The sequence below is a fragment of the Magnolia sinica genome, chromosome 2, assembly GCF_029962835.1.
Source record: "Magnolia sinica isolate HGM2019 chromosome 2, MsV1, whole genome shotgun sequence".
NCBI lineage: Eukaryota > Viridiplantae > Streptophyta > Magnoliopsida > Magnoliales > Magnoliaceae > Magnolia > Magnolia sinica.
Window position 1 is genome coordinate 14,618,104 of NC_080574.1, and position 21,631 is coordinate 14,639,734.

Here is a 21,631-nt window from a genome sequence, read left to right on the forward strand (position 1 = left end):
TAGGACTTTCATAATTAAGAAATTTTCATTTTGCTATAATATAGGGCCTTCATAATTAGGAGGCCTCAGGCGATTGCCTCACCTGCCTACCCCTTTGAGCCGCCCCTGCCTGTCAAAATGGATAGGCATATGAATTTCAGTCTTAATAAATGGGCAGGGCACGCCCCAGGCTGACAGTAGAAGGGGAGAAGGGCATGTACAGTTCCAGTTAAGTACTTAATGTGTCACACACCATTCCTACCTCTTATACATCTGCACCTATATTACCAGGTCAGCCCAATGGCCCAGCTCAAAACAGTTCCAAATCTAGGCTGAGGCCAACCCCAGGCCCGGTAAGGTATGTTACTTATAAGCAAGGATTAGTGTAGCTCAAATGAGAATGTTAAGATGGATGAGTGGCAAACCAATAGTTAACGAGAAAAAGTAGGCGTGAATGGTTTGGCCATGTGAACAAAGACCAAGAACTACACTAATTAAGGGCTTGTTTGTTTCCCCAGTTACCAAGGTAATATAAAAGAAATGTGCAACTACTACAAATTACTTCACCCTCTTGGCAACATTGGCATTGACTATCAATTCTCATGTTTGGTTTATCAACAGCAAAATTATAATGATGACATTTTTACATTAATATCAAATCATCACCAAAATACACTAATGTCGTTGTTTGAATTATCAAGATTTTCAAAATAATGTTATGAATAAGTGCAATGATTACTTCACAATAATACATATGCATTTTGACCATGATAATGATGACATGACTTATCCCGGTGAAATGAGATTCACGTAGCGGAACCCAATTAGTTGGGATAAGGCTTAGATGATAATTATGATGATGAGCACCAATCACAAATCCAATGACAAACGAGCAACATAAATTTAAGTACCACAAAATAGCAAAGTTACACGCAAACAATGTGCATAAAAGAGCAATACTTGTTATAGTGCTATAATATTGAAATAAATTTACAAGAAAGTCATGATAAATAGAGGCAGGTTGGCCTTCACATTTGATCAACCAAATCTGCCCTCTGCAAGATCTTTCGCATGAACTATTCAACCAAACCCACTGCCCACCATAATGGACTTTTCACAATTACTGCCATCAGCCTCAGCATGAAGATTGCATTCACAATGGACAATATTACAAATGTTACTCGGAGAAATATTATTTAACTTCCACAGGCCATACATTCTTCTCGATTTTCCAAGGAACAAACCACCTGGGCCCTTTTGGCTTCAAGATCATCATCCATTGTCTTAGCCTTTTCCTGCATACTCTCCAAATATTCATGAATGTCAGCTGGGAAAATTATGCTTAAAAAGATAGACTAGTAAAAAAGAGCAGGGGAAAAGCCTGGATTTAATTTCCTAACTTCCAAGGACGGCACAAAAGGCTCGCCCCAAAATAGATGTGAAACATGTTTCTGGCCTTACTGTACATACATGTGATTTGGGGCAATCAAATAACAAAACAGAAGCCTACTTAACACAGGCTCAGTTTTGCACAGCACCAAATGACAAACCTGCCTGGTTGGCTCAATTCCAGGCCCATATGCAGTTTGACCGTATTTCATAACACACCCAAAAATAAAGCAAAATGGATAACTGCTTTTACCTTGAGAACAGAGGTATCCACAGTGATTTTTATTGCATCTGCCGCAGCCCGTGTTCGCAGATAATACATCCCAGTTTTCAAGCCCTAAAAGAAAGATTCATAAAGAATTACATCTTGCCATAAGTTTTGAAAGAAATACATCACGTAAATCTCAGAATCACCAAGCATTGCACATAAGCCAGAAACCTATTATCGTTTTACCTTGGACCAAGCATAGAAGTGCAAGGAAGTGAGCTTGCGAAAATCAGGCTGGTTCATGTGGATATTCAGACTCTGACTCTGATCTATATAACAACCACGGTCAACGGCCATGTCAACTAGAGTCCTTTGCATGATCTCCCACACAGTCCTGATGTCATAGACCAAAAATATTTTCTCATGCAAAAAAGAAAAGGATAGAATAACAAAATAAACTTATGCAGCCTAGAAAGTAAAGGAATAGTATATCCTTACTTGTATATAGCTTTAAGATCATCTGGGATTTCTGGAATCTTGAGAACAGACCCATCATCATAAATTATCTTGTTCTTGAGAGCAGGAGACCAAAGACCCATCTCAGTTAAATCATGAAGAAGGTGTTTGTTCACAACAACAAATTCACCACTGAAAAATGAAAAATATTAGATACGTAATAGTAGATGAATGCTTATTGAAAGGCATAAGTAACATTATCAACATAAAGAAAAGCAGACCTTAGAATTTTTTGAAAGGCACAAGTAACATTATCAATAGAAAAGAAAAGCAAACCTTAGAACCCTCCTACTGTAGATATTGGAGGTATATGGTTCAAAGCACTCATTATTGCCCAGAATCTGACTGGTTGAAGCAGTGGGCATAGGAGCTACAAGAAGGGAGTTCCTCACTCCATTCTTCGAAATCATTCCCCTCAGAGCAGCCCAATCCCAACGATCAGATGGAGTCACATTCCACATGTCAGGTTGAAGAATTCCCTGCACATTGTTACGCCTATGTAAGAAAAAATACCAAGATCATAAAGCTAACCTCATTCACATTCTTCCACACGAAGCTTATTATGCATGCATCATGCACATGTAAGATGAGAGTACCCAACATGGCAATCATAAATAGCCTGGTCCTTGAGAGATTGTGCCATTGCCTTCAATCAGGCAGTTCATTTAGATATTGTATTGTTGCAAATTGGTCTATAAGAGTGAGCAAGACTGGTGTTCCCATGATTAACAATTTCAACACAAACCTTGCTCACAGGACTCCCATGATATGTCTCATAAGGGCCTTCTTTTGCAGCAAGCTCAGAAGAAGCTTTCAGAGCATGGTAGTAGATAGTCTCAAAAATGTCTTTGTTAAGCTCCTGAGCCTGCACGAACCCAAAACTGATCAGCAATCCTGACTAGTTCAATCAATAACAGAAATTAAATGACCTCTTGGAAACCTGCAAGCACCTCTGGTGAATCAAATGACATGCCAAGTAATATGAAAGTATCTGCAAGACCCTGCACTCCTATGCCTATTGGCCTATGGCGCATGTTGGACCTCCTCGCAGTTTCAACGGGGTAGTAATTCACATCAATTATTTTGTTGAGATTTGTGGTAACTATTTCAGTAATCTGTAAAGTAACACACACATCAAAAAGAGAGATAACCCAATGCTACAGAAAGGAATAGCAAAACCGTCCTCCATTAAAATTCAAGACAATGAACAAACCTCTGCTAGCTTATCAAAATCAAAATATCTGTTCTGAGAACCATTACTTCCAACCAGCTTAGATGGGTGTGACTCAATAGGGACCCCCTACAACAAACAAGCACACCATTACAAACTATAGAATAAAAGGAGAAGTGGAAAGCTCTACTGTGCTACATGCATGAAATCAATGGAAATTACCTTCTCCCTGACATATCGTGATAATGCAATTGATGCCAAATTGCAAACTGCAGTTTCTGTAGGACTAGTGAACTCAATGATCTCAGTACACAAGTTCGAAGACTTGATTGTCCCCAGATTCTGTTGATTGCTTTTTCTATTACAAGTATCCTAAATAAACAAATAAAGTCAGAAGTGTAAAACCAAGATATCTAAATGGTTCACTGGGATTCATGTTTCTCTCAGTAGAATACCTTGAAAAGCATATAAGGCGTTCCACTTTCTATCTGGGATTTTAGAATTTCAAACCAGAGATCCTGTGCTTGAACAACCTTCTTTGCCTTGCCCTGAGTCCCCCAAATACAGTAACTGATGATCATATTTCAATTGAATTGAAGTATCAGACATTACAAGTTCAAAGTTCTGACCAAATTTACCTTTATTTCATATTGGGTGTACAGTTTTTCAAATTCCTCGCCCCAACAGTCAGCCAAACCTGGAGCCTCGTTAGGGCAGAACAAGGACCATGTCCCACCTCCTTGAACCCTTTTCATGAAAAGATCAGGGACCCAAAGGGCATAGAACAGATCCCTTGCTCTATGTTCTTCCTATAAGAGTGCAACAACTTAAGCATTAAGAAAGCATGTTTACAGCCATCATTAAAATAAAATAAAAAAAAACATTCATCAGCTAATACAAGAAACTTCCAAAAACATTAAACTCGTTTCTCAGTGTGAGAGATAGGCCGTCAAAAGTTGCATTCGACAAGGACAATGATATGTGCAATGATATAGTTATGTAAGCATGCATATCTATAAAATAGGTGCACACTTAGTATTTATATGCCTCACTAGAAAATGCACACTAGGTATTTCAAATTGAATAGATGTCATAGCAATTGCATACTTTTGGCAAGAATTACCAACAGTTGGCATTCCTCATTGAAATCACAAAAGCACGAATGCAGGGTACACAATTGAACTTGAAAAGTAATTCAGGAATTATAGGATTTCTGATCTTAGTAGAATTTTCAATAATCATGAAACAATATTCATGCATATCAGGGGGAAGGGAAGGATGGCTTGGAGATTGTTGCTTCTAGCAATTTTATGGGTTCTGTGGGGAGAAAGGAACAATTAGGTATTCCAAGATAATAGTGTGCCTGAGGCAAGGGTTGCAAAAAGGGTTAAAGCTGTTGTTTTAGAGTGGTATAATTGTATTGTAGCCTCCAATCATAAGGATTGGTCTCAGATGGCTGGGTCTTTTTTGTAATTTTCACCAATTAGCATTTTCTTAATAAAAGTTGCATTATCTTTCAAAAAAAAATAATAATAATAATAATAAGTGGCTCTCAATTCTTTGGGCTTTGCTGGGGGGAATTTTAGTCATGTGGGATTTGGGTACATGACAAATAGAAGAGAGTTAGGTGGGAGCCTTCTCTGTGAACATCATTCTCAGAGATACATTATCTGGCCTTCATTGCCTTTTTGCAAGGGTCTATGGTCCAAGTCGCTTGGCTCATAGGAACAACTTCTAGAAAGATTCGTCTAATGTTCATGGGAGATCTTTTGTCCCTTGGTGTATTGGTGGGTGATTTTAATTTTATTCATTTCATTTTCGAGAAGTCTTCAAGGGATTGGGTCGCAACAAGTATGCATAACTTTTTCCAACTAGAAGTTAAAGGCTTCGGGGCTATAATCCAAGACTACCTCCTTTAAGGTCACAAGCAGGCCAGGTTTTGTGTTATTTAAAAAACTTCAACATCTTAAAGTGAATCTAAAATGTTGGCATTGTGAGATTTTTAGATCCAGGGAAAAGGAGATGGGTTCTATCCTAAGCGCGTTGCAGAGTCTAGACATCAAGGAAGAATCTAAACAAATGTCGAAGGAAGATCTGATGAAGCAAGACAACTAACCACTTGCTCTAAAAACTTGAACTAATAGAGCATGATGAATCAATCCTTTAGCTCATAACTAATGCAGGGACATTTTCACACCGGGCTCGAGTGGGGTTGTCTGTGGGATGCAGGGGCACACTCAGGGTGAGCAACCTGTGTGAGGCAGGCCCCACCCATGTGAGGCGGATGGCTCGTGTGAGGCGGTACTATGTGATTTGGGGCCCACGAGGGAGGTTCGACTGAGGTCATAACCCATGAGATGTGGGGCCTGGGCTATGAGATAAAGGGATTGATTCACCATGCTCTAACAGTTCGAGCTTTTAGAGCAAGTCGTTAATTGTCCTACATCAAATTGATATCAAAGCGGGAGGTCTCATGTTCGAGACTCCTCACCGGGGGTGATTAGAACTGTGGAACCGGACAGGAACCGACCAAACGGTCCGGTTTGGTCTGATTCTAAAGTGCACCGGTTCCGATTCCGGTTTCAAAAATTAAAGAACCGTTTAGTTCGGTTCAGTTCTTGGTTTGGGGGTATGTAGAACCGAACCGCGGAACCGAACCTATATTTTTAAATTTAAAAAAAAAAAAAACCTAAACCCTAAGTCCCTAACCCCTGTTCACGCTAACCCAACCGTGCTGTGGCTGCCCTCTCTCTGTCACCGGTTCTCTCTCTCTCTCTCTCTCTCTCTCTCTCTCTCTCTCTCCGTTGCTCCTATCTCTCTCGCTCTTGTTGGTCCTCTCTCTCTCTCTCTCTCTCTCAGAACCGATCCGAAACGGAACTGGTTTTAACAGTCCGGTTCTAAGGTGCTAATGATCCGGTTTTGGTTCGAAAAATCCTAGAACCGTTAGGAAAGGGTACTAACGGTCCGGTTCTGGTTCGAAAAATCCTAGAACCGTTAGGAATGGTTCAGTTCCAGTTTCACCCCAGAACCGGACCATGAAACCGGAACTGAAACGACCTGTGTGCACCCCTAATTAATGCAGGGGCATTTTCACACCGGGCTCGAGTGGGGTTGCATGTGGGACGCAGGGGCACACTCAAGGTGGGTAGCCCATGTGAGGCGAGTGGCTCGCGTGAGGCGGTAACCATGTGATTTGGGGCCCACGAGGGGGGGGGTTCAATCGAGGTCCTAACCCATGAGATGTAAGGCCTGTGCTATGAGATAAAGGGATTGATTCATCATGCTCTAACAGTTCGAGCTTTTAGAGCAAGTGGTTAATTGTCCTGCATCAATAACCCAAGTCAAGCCATCGGCCAAAACCCCCATCGTGGGCCCCACTTCACATGGGTCCCGCCTCACAAAAGCTGCCCACCCCAAGTGTGCCTCCGCTTCACATAGGCCACCTCACTCGAGCTCAGTGTGAAAATGCCCATGTATTAATTATTCGCTTTAATACAACTTTCAACGCAGAACAACTATCCACTTGCTCTAAAAGCTCGAACTAATAAAACATGGCGAATCTATCATTTATCTCATAGCCCAAGTCAGGCCCTCAGTCGAACCTCCCTAATGTGCTCCACTTCACATGAGTCTTGCCTCACACAGGCCACCCACCCCGAGTGTGCCCCCGCTTCACACAAGCCACCCACTCGAGCCCGGTGTGAAAATGCCCCTGTATTATCTCATGGCGAAGTATTCTCTTAAATATAGTTCTAGAATTAAGGAGGAAGAGATAAAGTGGCGTTAGAGACCTCAAGCAATTTGGTTAAAGGAGGGAGATAAAAATACAAAATTCTTTCACAACATATCCCGTGCTCCAACACAAGTTAACTCTATCTCTTCTTTATCAGTGGATGGCAAATCCATCTCTGATAAATTTAATATTACTAATGTGATTGTGAATTTCTACTAATGCAAAGGCATTTTCACATCGGGCTTGAGTGAGGTGACCTGTGGAATGCAGTGGCACACTCAGGGTGGTAGCCCGTGTGAGGCAAGTGGCTCGTGTGAGACGAAACCCATGTGATGTGGGGCCCACGAGGGTAGTTTGGTCGAGAACCTAACACATGGGATGTGAGGCCTAGGCTATGAGATAAAGGGATTGATTCACCACGTTCTATCAATTCAACTTTTTAGAGCAAGTGTCTAGTTGTCCTACATCAAATTTGGTATCAAAGCCATTGGTTTAGCATAAGATTTTTGTGTTGCACTTAGGATAGAGTCATATTTAGGGTAAATTTTACATCTAGGGTTGTTAGAACATACATTACATATAGAATCTATGTTCATTTTGCTGAATTATGTTCTTAGTGTGAAATGTCACATTGCTGAATTTTCAGCTTGCGTTCTCCATATTACCATTGCTGAATTTTCAGTGTAGTAATCTCAGGTTGTCGTCTTGCTGGATTTTCAGTTTGTAGCTTTCAGATTACACTCTAGCTGAATTTTTAGCTTGATACTCTCAGATTGCTACCTGCTGAATTTTCATATTAGCATCCCTAGCATGTCCAACTTGATTTCTAGGTTGGTAGTCTTTGTCATAACATCACCCTAGGATTTAGGTTTCACCTAAGAGTTACCTTATGTATCCCCATTCGTTATGGACCAAGTTTTGACCTACATCCCATTATGAATCTAGAACAAATTGCCAAGGCTCTTAACGCTATCAACAACCATCTGACGGCTATTGAAGCGCACAATAGGAGCACCGCGACTCAATTGACCACGATCAATGCGCGTGTCAATCAGTTTGAAGCCTCTCTTCAGGTGAAACCCGGCACTGGAGAAGATGTCCAATCACAAGCTAGGAATCAAATTGGACTTGAGGCTATGCCACTTGCATTTGTTATCCACACCTTAAGCCATATTGTAAAAAGTGATGATTAGCACAGGAATTCGAATTCAATTTTCCACACTTATACCAATTATGGTGACAAAAACTTCAAGGTGATCATTAATAGTGGCAGTTGCATCAATGTAGTCTATCTTAGCATTATGGACCGCTTAGGTATGTTAGTCGTTCCTCACCCTCAGCCCTATCAAGTCCCATAGGTTGATGCATCTTCGATTCCAGTTTCTCAACATTGTCCCATTCCCCATCCAGTTTGGTTCATATGCCGACATGTTGAGGTGTGATGTTTTGCCTATGGATATAAGTCATGTCATTTTGAGTAGACCTTGGTTGTATGGCAAGGACACAACACTATTCGGTTGCTTGAAAACGTGTTCATTTCTGTATGAAGGCAAATGATTGTCTTGAAGCCTCTTCCGCCCCAAAGCACCTCATAAAAGAAGGACGTCAAAAAACATGATCCTGAAGATGTGACGAAACTCCAGCTTGTCTCTTCCTATAGTTAATGCCAAAAAGTCCAAAAGGAAGACTAAAATTGATTTGACAGTATATGCCCACATGGCAAATGAAATAACGCCTAGGATTATTATGCAAATGCCACCTGAGGTTACACCCAAGGGTAGTGTAGAGTTACCACCTGAGGTGAGTCAGGTATTGGAGGAATCTAGTGTTGTTATTTCAGAAGACATACCAAATGAGCTTACACCCGTGCGGAACATTCATGCATTGAATCTACCAAACCTTCGTCACGATCAAATGAGTCTCAGGGAAGAAGTGAATCTGGAAAGACAAGTAGATGAGCCTAGGACCCCTATAGATTGCATACCGATGTCAGTGTTCCATAGGCCTTCAAAGTCTGCACATGCATCTACACAACATATGCATGACTTGCATGTAAAGATTAGAAAAAGAATCAATATAAGTAATGAAACATACAAAATAATTGCTAACTCACACCATAGGTTTAAAGAGTTTGTTGTGGGTGATGAAGTCATGATTAGAATACATCCAAAAAGGTTTCCACAATGAACCATAAAAACTCACAAGCACATAGCGTTGGACTGTATAAAATCTTAAAAAGACTGGGTCTAAATGCCTACTTGATAGATCTTCCACCTAACATAGGTATTAATTCCATATTTTATGTGGAAGATCTTGTAACATTTCATGGACTTTCCCCTAACCCTCATATGAACTTTGATGATAATGCCCATGACCTGTCTTATAACCCATGGCTAGAGTTGTACACAAGTCGAACCGAGTCAAGCTTGGCACAGTTCGACTCGACTCGGCCAATAGCTAACCCCAGCTGGAACTCAGCTCGGCTCAGCTCGATCCTCGAGCTTGATTGGCTAGCTCAGCTCGGCTCGATCAGCAACTCGGGCCAATTCAAGTCAAGTTCGAGCATGTGTGACATTTTCTCAAAACACATACGACGCAACTTCAATTTCTCACAAAATGCAAAACAACAACAGCAATTTACAAGTATTTCATCAAACACTCGGCGGGCAACATCAAAATCAAGATATGAGGGTAGTTTTATAATGCAAAGTTTTTAATAGTGATTTGTTTCATATCCACTCCTTCCTCGCCACCAGTCGATCCCACGGAGAATGTATAGACCCAAAACAACACTTTGTTGAGTCATTTCATCAAACACTCGGCGAGCAGCATCAATATCAAAATAATCGAGTCATCGATTCAAGTTGAAGTTCAATCCGAGACAAGTCAAGCTCAGGAAAGCTCGAACTTGGCTCAAAAAAATTTCAAGCTCCAAAAACCAGCTCGACTCAATCCAAATCCAATTTCAGGCCGAGGCAAGTCGAGCGAGCTGACCAAGCTAACTCAACTCGTGTACAGCTCTACCCATGGCCATTACATAACCCCTCTTCTCAACCTTTACAACTTGTACCATCTATAACTATGAAAAAAGAGAGGATAGAGGATATATACGATGAAGAAGCGATTTTCACACGACATGAAAGTTACCAGGAGTATCTTGTTAAGTGGAATGGCAGACCAAAGTCAGACAATACGTAAATCACAGAGGCAGAGCTTCAGCGACAAAACACGAATCTCCTCGAGCATCACCACAGCTTTATTTCGCCAAAGGCGAAATCTCCTCAACCGAGGGGAATTGATGAAGACATCCAAGCATCATGCCGAAGGAGGGTTCAATCAGTCTCATTATGGTTAGATGACCATTAAGTGGGGCCCACTTGGCCCAATTCACATTCCTAGACATGTTAAAGACCCCATGTTAATGTTCGTGCATCTTTAAAGACATCACACCGGGAAGATACACGTGGGCTACTTATAAGAGCTTGATGAACACATCAAACCATTAAATCGGGTGGACACGATGATCGAACCATTGGATCATCATCATCGGACATCTTGATCGTGGACCCCCATGCATCACGAAATAATTTAGTTGTTTAGATTATTTACATGCTTCGTTTTTTATATAGCTTATATTTGTGTTGAGATTAGGAATTGAGAACAATTTTTAATTTATTAAGCATATTTACACTAAGAATCTTATCTTAGAGCGCCTTTTTGTAAAAGGTCCTTTCTGATACTATAAAAAAAAGAGAGGGGGGGGAGTGTGTGGAGCCCAAATACCATTATTTTAAAGCCTTGTACTTTCTCTTCTTCATGTAACATGAAAAATATTCCATGTGATTGGGAGCTTGAATGTGGTGTGATTCCATTCCCCATTCAACATTGGTGCAAAGCTTCCATCCAAGGTATTCAAAATCAATTACGTAACAGCTATAACGTAACGGTCATAACCAGGACATGTTACGGGGTCGAAACGGCTGTTACAAAAAAAAATAGGCTGTAACAGCCCCGTAACGGTCCTACAACAATTTTTCCAAAAAATAAAAAGGGGTTGTAACGGCCCATATCACAATGATAACGGTGGTGGCCTTTATAGCTACCATTACCATTTTGGAACACCTTGCTTCCATTTATCATCTTACTTCACTCTTCCTTTCTATCCAAAATTACATAAATAATGTTGTGGTTTTCCAAAACCATGAGCATGTCCAATCATTTGGAGCTGGGCCTTTAAAAAGGAAACAAAATAAGTTATAGGCACCAAAGAGGCTGCTTAGAGATGAAACACATCTAACATCTTGAAACCAGCATGCCAAATCCCAGCACCAGCAATGGAGTTCACATTGCATCAGAATATAGCCAATGCTTAGCCTAGTCTTAATGAAACTTAGGGCTGGAAGATGAGAAAGGAAAACATGGCAACATTCCTCCAAGAAAAGGAAAAAGAAAAAGAAGGAAAGGTGATTCATCAAATTACACAACAAAAACATATCTGGTTTGTTGTGAAAAAAGTAAACAAGAACCACTTTGATAACATTTGACCTTACTAAGACATCGTTCATACCTTCCCATGATTTTTCCTGAGATCTAGTAACTCAAAGATATCAGCATGCCATGGCTCCAAATACACAGCAAACGCTCCTATAAGCATAAGAAACAGAATTTCAACAAGGAAACAGCTTCAACTCAATCAAAGAAATAAAAGCAAATAATTTAAAGGGGAAAAAAAAAAGTATGTCAAAACATAAACAAATTACCCTTCCTCTTGCCTCCCCCTTGATCAACATAACGAGCAGTATCATTGAATACCCGTAGCATTGGAACAATGCCATTTGAAGTCCCATTTGTGCCACGAATATAACTGCTTGTTGCACGAATGTTATGAATAGACAGGCCTATCCCTCCCGCTGATTTGCTAATAACAGCACATTCCTTCAGAGTATCATATATCCCCTCAATGCTATCTTCTTTCATGCACACAAGGAAGCAGCTACTCAACTGGCAAACCATGTGAAACAAAAAAGAAATGTAAACAAACAAAAGAAAATAAATACAAAATATAAAATTCAAACAGATTTAGTGACTGGTACCTGTGGCCTTGGTGTTCCTGCATTGAAAAGAGTAGGGGAAGCATGGATGAACCAGCGTTGTGACATCAATTGGTATGTTTTAAGAACAGAGTCAATATCCTCCTTGTGAATTCCAACAGCAACCCTCATCAACATATGTTGTGGCCTCTCTACAACCTTTCCTGAAACCTTCAATAGGTAGGATCTCTCGAGGGTTTTGAAACCAAAGTAATCATAGTCAAAGTCTCTGTCATAGATTATCTCACTGTCCAGGAGGGAGGCATTCTGAAACAAGTGAAATCAATAGAGAACTCTAAGAACTCCCCACGTTGGCAATAATTGAAGTAGCTCACTGATCATCTCTAAATAAGTACCATAGAAAGGAAAGAATCCATTGTTCACCCATATGCATGAGATCTAGATAACAAATCTGATAGACTGCCGTGAATTGGCTGTGTCCCAGTAAACATGCCAGTAAAACAACCCAATCACTGACCAAGTCCACGACTTTTGAGAATTAAAAGTGGGGCACATACAAAGAGCCAAGTCCACATTTAAGGAGTTCAGTCAGTGGTTGGGATCATCCAACCACATGCCAATCTGTAATATGGCCCACCAAATGAACTGTCTGGATACTGTGTGTGCCACTTGTACAGGGATGCCTCGATGTAAAAAAATAGAAAAGCAAGAAAGATCAGATGATTCCTTTGCATGAGGCTAAATTCCAATGAAATCCATAATTCTATTTCTAATTCTCTATTAATTCAAATAATGGTTTCTGGAACAGTGTTTGTAAGACCTATTATAACAACATTATAATGGAACTGAAGCAACCCCATCAGAAGGTTGCAATAGCAGCCACAAGTAAAACAGCCATTATGGCCAATAACATTTTTTTATTCCTATTATTCCTTTCTTTTTTGAGAAGTAAAGAATGCTTGCAATGTTCCTCTTTCCTGAAGGTTTCAGGGCCACTGCCTCACTGAGGCCAAGACTCATTCCAGGGACATAACACGGTGTGTTAAAATGTCAATTAATTTGGTTTGTTATGGGTATTATTTCTCTAAATATTTAATTAATTATGCTTAGTTAAAGTACAAATATTATTTTCACAGTATATCAAACATGTTTAAAAATTATTTTCTTCATGCATATAGTAAATTCAAAATATATTTAAATGTCAAGAATACTCATTTTCCTTTCAAAAGCATTCAGTTGATAAAGGGCACAACATCCATTACACCGCCATGTATCTCAGTTCATACCACCCATTATATATTTAATTAATCAAATATATAATAGCTTGACTAATGCAATGGCTGTGATGGTCGTCATTATATCAGCTCATGACAGTTCCAGCACCTGACTGACTATAAACCATGAGCAAGATTCCTGCCATTATCAACTCATTCCTTCTCCCAGTTTGTAATTCAAGAGTCGAAGGTTGATATTTACAAGTAGCAGAACGATCAACATGAAAATTAACAGCAATGGAAGAAAAGCAGATTCTAATAAGCAAGATTTCACCTTCATGATTATCTCATAAACATCATCAGCAACCAAAGGAGCCGCCTGCCCTGATCTCTCAGTGAAATGGTTATACATCTCTCGAATCCTGCACCAACCAATCAAAGGAAACCAAATTTTCAAAAGATTCAAGAAAATAAAAGAGGGAAACAACAACAAACACTTACGTCTCTGAAAACGACTTCTTTGTGTTCTTATGCAGATTTGAAACAGCAATCCTTGCAGCAAGCTAGATCAACACAGAAAGCAAATAAGAACAGACCAGAAACATATGTAGTAAAAAAGAAATTAAATGCAGAAATGCAACACCTACAGAGGCATAATCAGGGTGGTTGGCAGTCATTGCAGCAGCAGTCTCAGCAGCAAGCTCATCAAGCTGGCTGGTGGTGACACCCTTGTAGACTCCTGCGCATACTTTCTGAGCCACAAGCACAGGATCACAGTGTTCAATGCTGAGGCCGTAACTCAGCTTCTTCAGACGAGCAGTAATCTTATCAAAGTGCACCGATTCCTGCCTACCATCTCTCTTGACCACATACATCCTTCCCTGCGCTCTCTTATAGGAATATTTCACTAGCGCTGATACATATGGAGGAAAACAGAGATGCAAAAGAAAATCAATGCTTCTGGGTGAGGAATTTTGTCAAACAGGTGGTGATAATCCTAGGGAAGCGAGAACTGCAATCCACCGAAAATAACAGTGCGTTATCCAAGCCATTCATCGGGGAGGCACCATGATGTATGTGTGGTGGTGCAAGAATCAGGCTGATCCACTCATCATGTGGGCCCCACCTGATGAACGCTTGGATCTTGCCAACGTGTAACTCCACAAGTAACATTCCAATTTCTAATACTACGCGTGTGAGTAGGGTCGGCATTTCTCAAATTCGAAAATAGCTGAAGAACACGTGCGCTTCCTCGATAGGCCGACTCCGATCTGTCAAGCGGGAATAGGGAGGCGCAGTTGTTGCCAAATTACTGGCACGTGGCAGGCCGGTGGTAGATCCAACCCGTCCATCTAAATTGGACTTGCCCACAGATAGCCCTTGGTTGAAAATCACATCAAGAAGGTGATCCTGACGATCAATTCCTCCAGTTGAATCCATTTGCAAATTCGGCCGTCCTTTCGAAGGCCACTATACATATGCAGAGAGTCATCCATTCGGTTTAGTTTTCAACAGGGGGGCATTATGGCGAGGTCCACCAAGATGGACGGTCTAGATCCGCCATACGAACAGCAACGTCTCAGTGGTTAGACAACCAGCGTTCCTCCAGCGTTCCTGCAAGATCCCATGTATCGAAGGGAAAAACCAGCCGTTCTGAAACGCCCACCATGATGTACTGCCCACATCCAGTCCATCCAAAAGCAGTTCCAAACACAGATAAAGTTGGGATGGGGACGCCTACCATCAAAACCTCCCACACTGTGTATGGGGCCCAACGTGTTTTGTACATGCCATCCAATCCATTCAGAAGATGCCCCCCACCAGGATGAACGGGTATTCCAAAAGTGTGACTATTCCAAAACTGAGGTAGGCCACGCCACTCGATTTTAGATTTTTAGGCATGATTTTACATGGTGTGGCCCACCTGAATTTTGGATCGACCAGACTTTTGTCCTCCTAAAAGCATCACGCAATTAAAAATAAATTTACAAAATAAAATTTAAAAAAAAAAAAAGACCTGAAGGGGATTTGAAAGGATGCAAAAGCTTACCTTTTGGACGGTTTTGGGAAAATAAAGCGCTAGAATGTCAGGAGAAATTCGAGCCTAGAGTTGGGGAGGGAGTCGAAGTGGGTCGCCGCTATTATATGAATAAAGACGATAGCGTGGTTTGGCGGGCTTTTTAGATTTTTGTCTCGTTTGGGTTTGGAGCTTTCCAAACTCTCCCGCCAAAATATGCAGGCGCGTTTGTTGCGTGGTGTGCTTTGTTGTTGAGCCGGCGCATATCATTTCGGGTCCATGGTCACCCGCACCGGGGGTCCATTGTCTACGCACTGGCCCACACGTTTCCGTGATTGGATGATCTAGAAGTTGCCCGTGGTTGAAGGCTGGATGAGCGGCTTCGATCATTGAAACATGCCCTGAATCTAATCTATTTGAGCTCCTAGGTCAATGGTAGTTAGCTTGTGTTTCAGCATCGGGGAGCGGATGGTGGGTGTTTCCCTGACCGTCGGCCCACCTTGATGTATGCGTTGTATATCTATACAGTACATCAGTTTTTCCAGCTAAAATTAGGGTGTGATCACAAAAAGGAAGCAGGTCAATATCTCAGGTGGACCGTTCCAAGGAAATAGTGGTGATTGACCAGTAAAAACTCCCTGTGGGCCGCAAAATTTTTGGATAAGCTGATGTTTGTGTTTTCATTCATCTAGATCTGTGTGACCTTATCATCTAGATCCGCGTGAACTTATCAACAATGTGGATGGGAAATAAGCACTTCGGTGGGCCCCAGGAAGTTTTAATGGTAGGCGTTCAATGACCACTTTTCCCTGTGGTTTTGTCCACTCAAGGTGCATTTTGCGCATGGTATTAGATAGAATTTGGTGGGATGGAATTGCATTTGGTCCGTCAAAATTCCATCGACCGTTTGGGAAGGTTGGGATTACATGGGATGGAATTGCATTTGGTCCATGTGAGATTTCCATGGATTTCGAAATGCACTGCACATGTGGGCCCCACATTGATTCATGTGTTTATCTATGCTGTCCATCAATACACACCCTTTACATCTAACATTCTGGTTATATATGTGTACAAGTGACAGATCCATTGTAAATTTGGTTTGTTGATTACAATTCCATGATCTACTAAACAGAATTTTGCTTAATTGAATGTTTTTTTTCCCATGGCAAGAATTTTATCCCAAACATGGGATTGGACATGGAATTTCCAGGCATGCAATCATTGACCAATAATATTGTTATCCCACCTAATACAATTCAATACCATCTAATACCACCGACTAAACATGCCCTTAGATATTTGGATCTGCTTCATTTCTGCAAGTGTGCGCTAAAATGATTTGTAAAATCTGATGGACGATGTGGATATACAACACATACATCGAAGTGGGCCTCATGGTCAGGGAAACACTCACTACAGCACCTGATCCGCTCCCTCGGCATGGAGTTCCCAGGTTCGAGCCCAGCCTCGCTATCCAATAACATGCCATAAATCCATTGGCCATAGCATGACCCGAGGTAAACCAGCCCGACCGGCTTCTCAGTTATGTTTAGACCAAGCTGGATGACAACGAGCAGGGCACGCCCGGGCTAGATAAGGCAGCCAATTTAAGTAATTGGGTTCGGAGAACCTGACCAACTTGACCCGCGTGTGTAGTTTATAAGTTGCTAGGCCAAGTCACCCGATTTGATAAGACCCAAAACTCAAGATGATGCAGTAGAAGATGAGTGTAGAATGTATGTGTATCTATATATCTCCTATTAGGACATGTTTAGAATACATTTAGCCTTATATTCTTTTTTTTCAAACTTGAGTTTGGTCATGTCTGAACAGGTCAATTCGATTGGACCCTGATCAGGTTTTAATTAAATGGTTAAGTCAGGTCGTGTTAGGATTGGCCAAATTTTAAATAGGTCAGGTCAGGCCGTGATGAGATAACAGGTAGCAGTTTGGCCTTAGAGCTAGAATTCTTTACTTCAGTAAATATATTGGCTGGGCTAACCTTGGCTGGAACCTAACTGGGCCTTGTCCCAACTTGACCCATTGCCACTCCAATAACAACACACCCGGCCTGGCTATAGCAAAAGTCATCTCCTGATCCATTCACCATCGCAACTAATCTGCCATGCTGGGACATGCATGGCCGGGCCGGACTACCGTTCCCTCCACATAAATAGAATGCACGTTGTAATTGTGACTTGTGGATGGTACCTAGACGTGAAACTCGCGTTGCTTGGTTGGAAAGCCTGCTTAGCATGCAAGGACTTCAGTTCTCTGGAATTCTAATTTTCATAACTAGAGAGAGATAGAGAGAGATGGACATTTGGCTACTTTAAATTCCCGAAACTCTTGATTCCATTTTGAAAAGAAAAAAGATACCAAAGAAGTAGAATTTGAAAGTTCATGGAAGGTCCAGGAACATTAGTTTTCTTCCTCTCTCTCCAACGAGCTCTCCCTCCCATGTTGAATAGACGATGACATCTATCTGCGGAGGTTTTGTAGATAAAAATCATACTAATAAGTGGCTCTAGTTGTTTAGATAAAGGTAGGTCTATCAGATTGTCTATTTTATAATCCATTTCCCTGGTCATTATTAATTCAATGGGTTGGATCATCTGACCAAAGCTATTTTTGAGCGGTGCAACCATTCAAAGGAAAAATCCAATTGATGGAGGATCCAATACTAGTGTGACAGCATGGACAGTCCATATTAAATGGATGCCATTTTCTCTCATGAATGGATGGCTGGATCAATCAATCAAATTATTTTCCCCCCCTATGATAGTGATAGCAATCAAAGGTGGGACTTGCGTTATGATTGCTCTGGATCAGTGACTGCACCATTTTACATTGAAGAACATGGTTCATCCATTTCCCCGACCACTAGATTAGCGGCTGAATAATCAGGTTATTTTTAAGGACCAGAGGCTGGACCCACATGATGGGTGGTCTGGATCGCTGATCACATCACTTCTGGTAAAAAACAATATGGACTATCCATTTCATCAGCCAATGAATGCCCACTGGATCATCCACCAGGAGCACTCTTAAAGTGACCGGCAATCAAATGTGTGACTCTGGTGATTGGACGATCCGTATCAATGGCTGGACCATTCCTACTATAATCAATATATGTCATCCGTTTCCATAGCCACTGATTGTACGGCTGCGATCATTGGATCAAAATGATTGTGTGAAATTGATGGGTAATTAGAGGCATGGCCCACAAGTTGGATAATCTATATCAACAACCAATTGTTACATAGATGTCTTAAATTTGTAGATTCAACAGTATGTCATTGAGCAAACTTCGATGTCATTGGAGTCATTTGATGCCATTGAAATTTTTCGGATTTCCTTCAATTAGTTGTTGGACATATTGGGTGTCATTGCGATGACATGGAGGAGAGTTCGATGACATTGAATGTCAAGTTTGATGGCATCGAATATACTTAGATGCAATTGAGAATTTCCAAAATTCCATGTTTTGTCTCTGAAAAGTTTTGATGTTATTTGGATGACGAATATATATGCAGATTTGCAAATTTACAAGATTTGTTTTTTTATTTTAATTGTGATTTTTTTGAAGGCAGATTTGAGTGTAATCAGGATTGCAAAGTATTTAGGGCTTTCAATTTCGTTCTTAGATTTTTAAGAGTATAGATTGGGGATTGATATAGGTTCTTCGGATCGGATAATTTACTTTCTCTTGTAATTATTCTGCTTTCAAAGTATTTACTATTATATTGTGCCGTGATTTTTTCGGCAAGAGTTTTTCCACATGAAATCCATTATATTTGCATTGTGCTTGCTTGGTGCAATTGAATTACTTTACTTAATTTTTTTATATGTGCTTCTACGGTCCCCCAACACCAACCAATTCAAGTATTACCCTGTATCAACTTTTCATTTCAATGGCCAATGAATGGACAGTTATATCACCTAACAAAAGTGGTCTCTACTATAGATGAGCAATGAAAAGTGAGACTCCTACTATTAGTGATCTAAATCAGTGATGAATCCATTTACACTGCTATAGTCAATATGCACCGTTCATTTTTGACAAGGATGATAATTGGACAGTTGGGATTAAATGACGAAGGCGATCCTTTTGAAGGGGCACCACGATATGGATCTTTTGGATAAATTATCAAACCACTCCAGCGTAATCAAAACGGACCGTGCTAACCAATGGTGGCTGCTAGACATTTTGTCAAATTGGTTTTCTATAGAATGGCTTATTAAGGGTGAGACCCATGTAATGAATGGCACGTACTCGTGATTCACCTATACTCGTACCACCATGTGGCAGATACAATGGACTACTCGTGCATGTAAAATACTGGCTTGTTTGTGAATGCTGTGGTACCACGTACTCGAGTTGGCCTATTTTATTAAAATGTCTCTATCATATAGACAATTATTTCTTTTATCTCCTTATTTTTCACTTTTTGTAAAATAACCCTGACAGAGTAAATATTATCTTTAGATGTAAAATGATAAAACTATACTTAAAAGGATCCTTTTACTCCTCTGATTAAATCCTAAAACCTTTGAATAGGCTATATCAATAATGGTAACAACCTGATCCACAGCGCAAGTGGTAGACTTTGTGAAAGCTACCTTGTTTCAACATTGAGGTCTTGGTATCAATCCATAGTAAAAAAAAGCTGTATCAATAGTGGTAAGCTAGTAGAGTGTGGTAAAGTCGAGCCAGCTATCCAAAGTACACGTAGCAGGGAGATGTACTTTAAAAAGTAGATGCTTCCTCAAAATTAGACCACAGGTGGGCCCGAATGTGAACGGAATAAATGAAGGGGGCGGTTGGTTAAAAAAGGACGGCTGAGGGGGCATTTTCCTACCCACCTTTTTCCTGTCATGAGGTGCACTTAGATGTATTTTATTCTATATCCACCGTTTTTCATATCAATTTAGGATATGACCAAAAAAAAAAAAAATCTAAATCTTTGGTGGACTATACTGTAGGAAACAATGGTGATGAATGCCCTACCATTAAAAACTAAGGCCTGCTGTAATGCTTTCATAATTTTTATTTGTCATTCAAAGTGTTGACAACTTCATATAAACTTGTTCGCCAACCGGGTCGTGCTTGTGGGATTCGCGTCCTGATTTAATCAGGTTCGTTGTGAGGCTTACTCCGGCTTCTCTACGTCATCAGAAAGGATGGTCCCCTAAACAGGTATTACTCCTAACCCAGGAACAGATGGAAAGATGGGATGAAGGTAAAAAACAAATATCTACCTTATCCAAAACCTTTTTGGTCCATTAATGGTCAATCACCACTTTTCCTATGATATGATCCACTTGAGAATTGGACCTGTGCCATTTTTTGGGCTCATGCCATAAGATAGTATGGCAAAAATGGATGAACAACATAGATATATATAATACATATACCAATGTGGACCCTACAGTACAAGCTGCACCATCTTAGACAAGGTCGTGCCACATCTAATCCCCTCCCTAGGGTAACTTAAGGGAGACATCATAATCAACCATATGGGTGACACCCCGACATTAAGGGCCCGCCTCGATGTATGCATTATATATTGATGTCATTTATCTATTTTTCCAACTCACTGTAGGTCGCAGTCCTGAAAGAGAAGCATATACAAATTTCAGGTGGACAACACAATAGGAAACAATGGTTAATGACCACCAAAAACCTTTTGCAGGAATATAATTTTAGGCTCATGTTGATTTTCTAGATCCTTGGTAAATACTTAGTAAATAAGCAATTATTACATTTTCATTCAATTTGAAATATATACTTATCTTTGTGCTTTAAAAATTGGTCAAAAGGGCTAGTTTAAATTTATAACCTTTATTGTAATATATATGACATACATTCATTGTTCATCATTTTTATTAGAACATTTTAAGGCACTAGTAAAAAAGTGAGACTAATCTAATACTCAGGTGACCCACACCAAAGCAAACAGTGGTCCTAACAAGTTTTTTAGGATTGGTGTGCAGTTCCCTTTTCCGGAGGTGTGGTCCACTTGAGCTTTGGATCTGCCTCATTTATGGCTCATGCCCTGAATTCAGTCGATATAATGGATGAACGGCTTGTATAAGCCACGTACATCACTCTGGGCCCCACATATATTTTACGCTTCAATTTTCATGTTAAAAAAATAAGCCAGTCAAATCAAGCATCAGGGACCATACAATAATTGCTCATTTATAAAATATTTAGGATAGATTTGGAAAATCAAACAGCCCTTATATCAAGTTATATATTATTATTATTATGATTGTTATTATTTTATTTTTCATCATATATCCATGGCATTATCAATAGGCTAGATGGTCAATAAATATTATAG

General features: G+C 40.4%; 1 protein-coding gene across 3 annotated transcripts; it reads right to left on the reverse strand.

The window, feature by feature from the left end:
• Nucleotides 1-921: 921 nt before the first annotated feature.
• On the reverse strand, nucleotides 922-15,491 carry LOC131236137 (ribonucleoside-diphosphate reductase large subunit-like). 3 transcript variants are annotated; one of them, XM_058233280.1, is made up of 18 exons: nucleotides 15,312-15,488; nucleotides 13,909-14,174; nucleotides 13,763-13,824; nucleotides 13,596-13,683; nucleotides 12,090-12,353; nucleotides 11,757-11,997; nucleotides 11,564-11,640; nucleotides 3,902-4,072; nucleotides 3,719-3,811; nucleotides 3,486-3,635; nucleotides 3,306-3,392; nucleotides 3,043-3,207; nucleotides 2,838-2,957; nucleotides 2,369-2,571; nucleotides 2,075-2,224; nucleotides 1,823-1,970; nucleotides 1,622-1,705; nucleotides 922-1,274 (listed from the first exon to the last, which is right to left on the reverse strand). In XM_058233280.1, the coding sequence occupies exons 2-18, from the start codon at nucleotides 14,134-14,136 to the stop codon at nucleotides 1,176-1,178; spliced, it is 2,430 nt and encodes an 809-aa protein (XP_058089263.1). In that variant the 5' UTR covers nucleotides 14,137-14,174; nucleotides 15,312-15,488; the 3' UTR covers nucleotides 922-1,175. The 3 variants fall into 3 exon arrangements, with proteins under 3 accessions (XP_058089263.1, XP_058089272.1, XP_058089275.1); XM_058233289.1 differs by lacking the exon at nucleotides 3,043-3,207 and having other exon boundaries at nucleotides 15,312-15,491; XM_058233292.1 differs by lacking the exon at nucleotides 12,090-12,353 and having other exon boundaries at nucleotides 11,757-11,806; nucleotides 13,594-13,683; nucleotides 15,312-15,490.
• Nucleotides 15,492-21,631: the final 6,140 nt, after the last annotated feature.

What these genes read in the sequence shown, in the direction of transcription:
- LOC131236137 (XM_058233280.1), bottom strand. Translation starts at nt 14,136, where the DNA reads ATGTATGTGGTCAAGAGAGATGGTAGGCAGGAATCGGTGCACTTTGAT. An exon ending in AGGGGGAGGCAAGAGGAAGG is followed by an intron (nt 11,641 to 11,756) that starts GTAATTTGTTTA and finishes TTATGCTTATAG; the next exon opens with GAGCGTTTGCTGTGTATTTG. An exon ending in ATTTTGATAAGCTAGCAGAG is followed by an intron (nt 3,208 to 3,305) that starts GTTTGTTCATTG and finishes GTTACTTTACAG; the next exon opens with ATTACTGAAATAGTTACCAC.